The sequence below is a fragment of the Macrobrachium nipponense genome, chromosome 5 (genome assembly GCF_015104395.2).
Source record: "Macrobrachium nipponense isolate FS-2020 chromosome 5, ASM1510439v2, whole genome shotgun sequence".
Classification (NCBI taxonomy): domain Eukaryota; kingdom Metazoa; phylum Arthropoda; class Malacostraca; order Decapoda; family Palaemonidae; genus Macrobrachium; species Macrobrachium nipponense.
This window is the reverse complement of record NC_061107.1, coordinates 52,461,870-52,469,989: the sequence shown is the minus strand read 5'-3', so window position 1 is coordinate 52,469,989 and position 8,120 is coordinate 52,461,870. Positions and strand designations below refer to the sequence as shown.

The 8,120-nt window shown below is 39.0% G+C and overlaps 1 protein-coding gene across 1 annotated transcript in view; it reads left to right on the top strand.

Moving 5' to 3' along the window:
- The window catches only part of LOC135215299 (ADP-ribose glycohydrolase OARD1-like), a 333,995-nt gene that overhangs the window by 138,995 nt on the left and 186,880 nt on the right, over positions 1–8,120 (top strand). The window contains exon 2 of the mRNA XM_064249856.1: positions 4,537–4,618. Coding sequence (XP_064105926.1) covers positions 4,556–4,618 — 63 coding nt within the window. The 5' untranslated portion in view covers positions 4,537–4,555. The remainder of the gene's footprint in view (positions 1–4,536; positions 4,619–8,120) is intronic.

Here is an 8,120-nt window from a genome sequence, read left to right as displayed (position 1 = left end):
CATCAGTATAACATTTATTGGAAGAGTTGTGAAGTCTGAGAGAATCTTCTTTATAGATCTCTTCGCGAAGTGTAATAAGGACTTTCTTCCTACAAACTGCTGCCTTATTCTCGAACAAAAGGTAACAATACGCCATCTTTAATGTTAATGGGGAATAAACTTTAGTCTTTTTTCCCCTAGTTATATATATTCTTAACAGATATTAAGATAAATGGGCATCAAAGGAAGAAGATGAATGCCTCATTTTGGCCATAGAGAGGTTGGATTCACAGAGGCCACGTTATTCTCTCAGCATGGGTCGGAAGGGTTTTTCTAAGAGATTAGAGATTTTATCGGAATCTATTATATAAATAATGGACCTGAAAAACCTTTCCAATCTGAGTCTGTCTGCGTGCAGACTGACCAGAAGTAAACATGAATGAGAGGATTTTCAAGAGAAGCTTGATAATTCCTTCAAACAGGCTAAAGACATAGAGTGGCTGAAGATCGTGCTAAATGGAAGGGGAAACTGTCCTCTTCCGATACCTCTGTGAACCACATAGTGGTTTTCTTCCCTTTCAGGGGGAAGTATCACCTTTGTATTTTCTGCTTTCAATGAATACAGTAAAATGATATACTCTGTCTCGACAATGAGTATTAGAGATAGCAGAGAATTAAGATCTTCGGGATCCTTTACAATACCTCTATACGATAAAGGTAGGAGATCTTATACTTAGAATGGGATCCTATTTTGGGCCTCAGAGAGAATTCTTGGTTTTCTCTTGGCCCTAAACTGCCAAGAAAATATTGAAGTTTTTGAGCATTGGAATCTCGCATCTTATTCAGTGGAGACTTGGCAACGATTTTTTATCAGCATATTTCTGTTAAAAGAAATTTAACCCTCTATTCCTGACTCAACGATTTCGGAGAGAAGTTTTGTTGTCCAGACAGGATACTTATGTTTTCTTCTACGAAAGAAGAAATGGTTAAAACATTTTTCCTACAGAGTCTTTTGAATACGAGGAGGACTCGAAATAGATCCCTAGAAGACATTGAGAGAGATACATTAGAGCTAGAATCTAATCAGGGGTCCTCCCAATTTCAGCTCGGAGTTACCTTCGGCTTTCAGGCTCCTTCCCTTCCTTAGAGCAAGGATAGGGAAGATTCGGCAACGAGAAACCTCATCATCATTTCAGAAGAGATCTCGTTAGCAAAGGAAATAATCATGAAGGATCCTCATCGGATAAAGACTCTTATCTCTCGCACTGTTAGATTCCTATCATCTACTAGATGTAGCTGGATACAATCACCTCCCATTGCCGGAGAGGCCTAAAGCTCAGAGTGGAAGAATTTCTTCCGTTCTTCTCCTGTCCTGATGAACCATTGTGATTCTTCAGGACTTTCAGACAATGTAACGCAAGCCAGACGCCAAGTGCCGTAATGTCATTGTCTGATGAAGAGACAGAGCGGGCCTCCAACCTGGCGCATATGCGCTAGAGGCGAACAAATCGGACAGATAAGAATGTACCAATGTTGTACATCGCCAGGCAACCTCGAGAGACTACCAAGCTAGAAGCTCAAGCAAGTGGGAGGGATCCAGCCAGGCTCCAGATGCTAAAAAAGAGCCAACCTGGAACCAGGAAGCGAGGAGTCAGCCAGACATCAGGCAAACTCGAAACGCCAACAGGTGCAAGGCACCAGCCAGGCGCGAGCCTGAGGCGCCAGCCAGGCGCGAGGCGCCAGCCAGGGGCGCGAGCCGCCAGGCCAGGCGCGAGGAGCCAGCTAGGCGTGAGGCGCCAGCTAGGTGCGAAGCTCAAGCCAGGCGAGCGCGGAGGCGCCAGCCAGACGCAAAATGTCAGCCAGGCGCGAGGCTCCAGACAGGTGCGAATCTCCAGCTAAGGCGCGAGGCGTCAACCAGCTGAGAGGCGCCAGTCAAGCGAGAGGTACCAGACAAGCGCTAGGCTCCAACCAAGAGCGAAGCACCAGCCAGGCGCGAGGTTTCTGCCAGGCTTCAGGCTTCAGACGGGAGAGATCCATTTCAAGAAAGCCCTGGTCTTCTTTGAAACATGGAGATCTCCTAAGCACTTCATAGTGACTTGATTCCTTCAAACAGCTGAGAATTAAAGCGCAGAAGTGCGCGCTTTGCAAATTCTTGTTCTTTACATAACAATATGTCATATAAGACATATTAGCTGTGTTGTACGGTAGAGGCAACTCTGTGTTGACTTCTCACTACACAAAGGATGTCAAGTTACCCTACGAGAGATCCTTCTCTTTTGGTTTATACGTTTCTGCGGATACGTTACTGGGATAAGGAGCCGACACTGATCCTTAACTTTGAGTTAAAGTTATTTAACTTAGTGAAATTATTGGGGTTTTTGAAAGGAGTGTGGGAATAACTCTTTTCAATTTGAGCGTGAACCCTCGTGTTAGGATCAGGTGATCGGGATCGGTGTTGCGCTCCTTAGTTATGCCAATAGGCATAGGTGTATTGTCATATAAGTGGATTAGCATCCATTGACAAGTACCTTTTAGGCTCTGCCGAGTAAGTGGATAAGACCCCATCGGCAGACCCACAAGAACTCTTGGCCACAGATCACATATCTCACTAAAGTTCTTGAGGTGAGATGCAGACTCCTTGGCAACAGCCATATGAAGTCTACCCCACTATCAGAATACGGAACCGCAAGGTTTATTTATTATACCTACAACATATGTTGTTTACCTGTCTCCATGTTCGCTGTCCTCTTACCCTCCACCAAAGGGTGTCAATCAGCTATGTATATATCTGACAGGTAAGTTGATTGTACGAAAATGATATTGTTATGATACAATAAAGTTTCATACATACTTACCTGGCAGATATATACGATTAATGGCCCACCCAGCCTCCCCGCAGGAGACAGGTGGAAGAGAGAAAATATGATAGAAAACGGGAATGGTTCCTAATCCTGCCACCCAGGGCAGGACGGTAGATCACCTGACCTACCTGCAGCGTGTGCCGCGAAATTTGAATTTCTGTCAGGGACGACGGAGTCTTAGCTATGTATATATCTGCCAGGTAAGTATGTATGAAACTTTATTGTATCATAACAATATCATTTCATAAATTACACTAATGCTTGTAAATTTGTGCTTGAATTTCCATTATTACTTTCATGTTTCTTATGTGAATTGATGTTCCTAGAGGATTATATTATTTTTGTAAAATTCCTCTGCATTATTTTTGTTCTGTGCTAATTAATACATTGACGTGATACAATGTGATTAAAAATTGATGCCATGTGTCGTGATTGCCAGAGGCAGTGGCTGAAGGTGTGAATTTTTTTTTTTTTTTTTTTTTTTAACCATTTTTGTTGTGAGTATAAAGGAAGGACTTACTGAATGAATTTTTTGTTCTTGGTATTGATCTGTATCCAGGGAAGAGTGATTGATTTGAATTTTTTGTTGTTGTTGGAATATCTTGTATTGTAAGACGTGTTCAATTACTTGTAACCTTTGGTTTGTACACACATCAAATGGCCCCCTTTAAGATAGTTAATTTTAATTTAGATAAATCAGTACCTTGAGGGACGAGACTCGAGGTGGGACAAGGCAGGGACTGCAGCTTTGCGGGAACGCAAAGCAACTTGGGGAGGGAGTGATAAGCCATTCTTGTAAGGATCTCCCCAAGAATCCTTGAATGCCTCACAAGAGGGGCCCGGGCATGTCAACGGTTATGCTCTCTCAGATTAAAAAGAGCGTCACCTCCCCCAAGCCTCCCCTCCCAAAAAAGTTTGTTGGTCCTTAGCGTCACCTATATTGGCACCCATTGGTTAGTAGACCTAAGGAGGGGTGCCGGAGCCAATCACATCCAAGAAGGAAAACATAGGGGGTTGTGGGGGGTAGAGGAAAGGGAGAGAATGCCAAGGTTTCCCCTTGAGGAAGGCAGTTAGCCGTCGGTCAGTCAAATGGGTGGACGTGCAGTTCCCCCTCGTGCCCTCTGCCGGTTTCCCCGCATGGGTCTCTCAAGTTACTGTGGGTCATGCAGGAATCAAATGCTCAGTGATTACTTTAACTCCGGTCTTATATTTTAATGAATTTACACAAGGGCCTGAGTGAAATTGTACTATAGTACCAGCGAGGTTGAGACCAAGCAGGACAGTACTAAATAACACCTTTTCTTTTATTTCATATATTTTGTTTTTCATTGGTAAAGTATACATGTGTTTCTTAATTAAAAACACGTCTTTTTCATAATTTAGGATGGTTTGGGGATGTTTCACAGGCTGGAACGGATTAAATCTATTTCAGTTATTTTAAATGCGAGAAATTTGTTTGATATACGAGTAGAATGACTTATGAGCTTGGTTACAGAACAAATTAAACTCATATCTCAAGGTATTACTGTATAATATTTATGTGATACTGTAATTTATATGAACTAATACCATTTGCATTTTGTTCTGGTTTTGAAGTTTGCATATTTGTTTTGTACATTGAATTTAATCCAGTAGACTAGACTTATTTAATGTTTGAAGTATTTGGCAGAGTAAGAAACTACATTTTTGTTTTCAGGAAATTTCTGGAAATCCCAATGGACAAGTATTTGGTGATCACTCCCAAGAGAAAGATGACTGATGATATTACAGAGAATTTTGTAAGTAATTTTTTACGATAACTTATTTTTGGTTCTTTAGAAGTTAACAAATTAGTTTGGAAGAATGATCTGTTGACAAGAAGCCCAGTAGTACATCAGTCCTCATAAGAAATAGTAATAGTAGTCTTTGGTAGATGATATCCATTAAGCATGCGCCTTGTGATCTTCAGGTTCCCAGTGGCCAGCGTGTGTGTTGCTTACTGTCCACTGCTTGCTGATTCAGTCCCAGAGTCACTTTCTGGATTTTGTTTTTATAATCTCCTCTGCCACGCTTTCATTGTATGGTTATTTTCATTTGTTATTAGATTATAAGTGTCCTTTGGATTTGTTTTATAAAGTGTTTAAGTGATGGGGAATTTTACAATTTTTTAGCTTCTCCTGCAAGTGAAAGGGTATTAGGTGACTTTAGGGACAACACTTAGATAGAAATTATTGAGAGAATCTTTCTGGTTTATCAATGGAATCACCACTTTGCTTCCTGTGTAGTCCTTGTGTATGAGTTACCTCATTTTTGTATCATTGTGCTTAATGGTGTCATTTTATGGCTTCAGATCATGAATGTCATAAATTATTCATCCATCATTTTACTTATTTTTTACGTACTATTATAGCAATTAATAATTTTAACTTCTCTTTATTTATAATGCTTAAGAGACTTTTATGTGTGGCATATATTGTATTTAAGGTATTGTGTAGTTTCTCTTTTTTGATATACACCTCTTCAGTCTGTGATAGGGTTTTATTTTTACAAAGAAGGCAATTCTCATAAGTGATTTGTCATAAAATTTTATATACTGTGACTGTACCTATTCTTAAGTATTATATTTTGTCCTGTACCTATTCTTAAATGATATATTTTGGCCTGTATTTTAACTCATTTATGTTTCCTCAGGGTTACCTTGTCATTTTATGTATTACAGTTATTCAATATGAAGGTTACAACCACCCAACAGGTCATGGTATTGAAGTGCATGGATGTGCAGTGCCCCTCCATTTGTATGTGGGAATAGGTTCCAGAATCTACCAGGGAAATGTAAAAATCCCCTCTAAAAATGCTTATAACTGGCATATTACTGCCAAACACCTTGTACCCCTTAAACTGAAATGCTTATAACTGCCTATTTTAACATTTCAGTGCTACATTTGATGGTTCAAACAAAATAAAACAATTTAATATCATTTCCCAAAAAAATACACCCCAAACCATTGTCCCAAAATACCCAAAGTAACCTTACATTACAGTACGTACTCTCCTATTGCTGTTACTCATACGTAGGCTATGTACACCCATAATACACTTAAAACTGGCTATTTTAGCAGTTCATCACCAAACTTGAGAGTGCAAACAAAAATATACCTCAAACTATCATCTGAGAATACCCTAATGTCATTTCAAAGTCATATTGCAAAATTAAGTACCAGCCTACAATTTTTAAGTATCCCCTAGCAATCCGACATACACATATTCTTTGGCCGATGGCATCGTTCTGCATATACTATACAGTAATACCCCAAACTTATGCAAAGTTAGGTTCCAGACCCCCATGTGCAAATGGAAGTTTTGTATATGTGACTTACCCAGTAATTATATAGCCAAGAATTTCTACTTGACGGCAGCATAAATTCAGATTTTGCGGATAGCGCTCGGATGGCTTGGTGTAGGTCTACAGTGCCGTCCCCCTATGGCAATACTCGGAATGACTTAGCTAATCACGTCGTTCTGTTATCTGCCGCGCTCGACGAAACATTGAGTGCTTACAGCAGCTTGTTCTTATTTTCTGGTTATATTGCTGGATTTCGGTAGTGTTACAGTCACCTGAACACATTCATAGCCTTCAAGCAGGATGTGTCGTGTCTTTAGCTTATTTTGTTCAGATTAACATCTAGCTGGATACTTAGTCTCCAGGAATAGTAATGGCCTTATAGAAAGTTTTTGGATGGATCACTATTCAACTAGGTCAGACACTTTTGCATATCTTTTTACTTACCGGGCTTAATGTAAGTCATCGGTTAAGTATTGCTTTCAGTAACTAATCTTGATGTGACGACATTACTTTAGGCCAAACTTTCGTTTTTAGAATTCGTTTACCGGCCATGAGCTATTCAGCAAGACACCGTGCTAGTAACAGTTACCCTAGAACAATCCATTTACCCTTGTATTGTTCACAGGACATAGACTAGTATCCTCAGATCAAAAGGTAAGTAATTCTAAAAGTTATCCATTCTTTTATCCCAAAACTTTTGTATTTATTTACTTACTGGGATTAGGCTACATGTAAGTCGCCCGTTAATGATTACCTTTAAAGTAATTCTTGAACGTTGTAGGAATGTTGCATCATTCCATTTGGTGTATTGATTTTGGGATTTTGTTAACTGATCATAGACTAGTCGCAAACCTCCTGTAAATATAATACCCTAAAGGTAATTTGTGAATGTCAAAACCTTTTATTTTTTTTAGGTCAAATCTTGGCAATTAGGCCAAAAATTTTTTGTTTTTGTTTACTGTGCCTGCGATAATCATCACTTCCTTTGCAAAGACAAAGGTGGAGGTTGATAATGTATTAAGGAGAGAATGGTGTAATTGTTTGGCTGCAGGAGGTCATAGGTAGATTGTCCCATCAATCGAGTATTAATTAACTCTTTAATGCCTAAGGGGTATAATAAAAATCGTTTCCCGTATGCCGGGGGGGGTCTCGGACTGAGCGCCAAAGCGGAAAAAATATTTCTTTTCAAAAAATCACAGCGCGATTAGTTTTCAAGATTAAGAGTTCATTTTTGGCGCTTTATTTTGTCATTGCCTGAAGTTTAGTATGCAACCATCAGGAATGAAAAAAAAATATCAGTATCATATATAAGTAATGCGATATATGACAGCGCGAAAACAAAATTTCATATATAATTGTATTCAAATCGCGCTGTGAGCAAAACGGTTAAGGCTAACGAGTTAATTTTTTTTCGTTACATTGTGCACTAAATTGCGATCATTTTGGTATATAACATTGTAAAACGATCAAAGCAACACAGAGAAAATATTATCACAAAATGATGCATGAATTCGTAACGCACTGATGTAAAAAATTTTTTTTTTTTTAAATTCACCATAAATCGAAATATTGTTCTAGAGACTTCCAATTTGTTTCAAAATTAAGGTAAATGATTGAATATTACTATACTGTAAGAGTTTTAGCTTACAACTGCAGTTTTCGACCATTTTGGAAGAGTTAAAGTTGACCGAATGTCAAATTTTCATATATTTTTTTTATATGCAAATATTTCAAAAATGAGAAAAGCTACAACCTTCAATTATTTTTTTTTATTCTACATGAAATTGCGCATATTTTCATATATAAAAAACTATGAAACGCCTAATATGAAACGGAGCAAATATTACGAGAATGCGACATACGCATTTCGGAGATTTGTGGCGGAGAAGCCCGAAGCCTTTAAAAAGACGTTCAACGAGATGATGACCAAGGAAGGCTACAGTTCTCAGCAAGTCTTC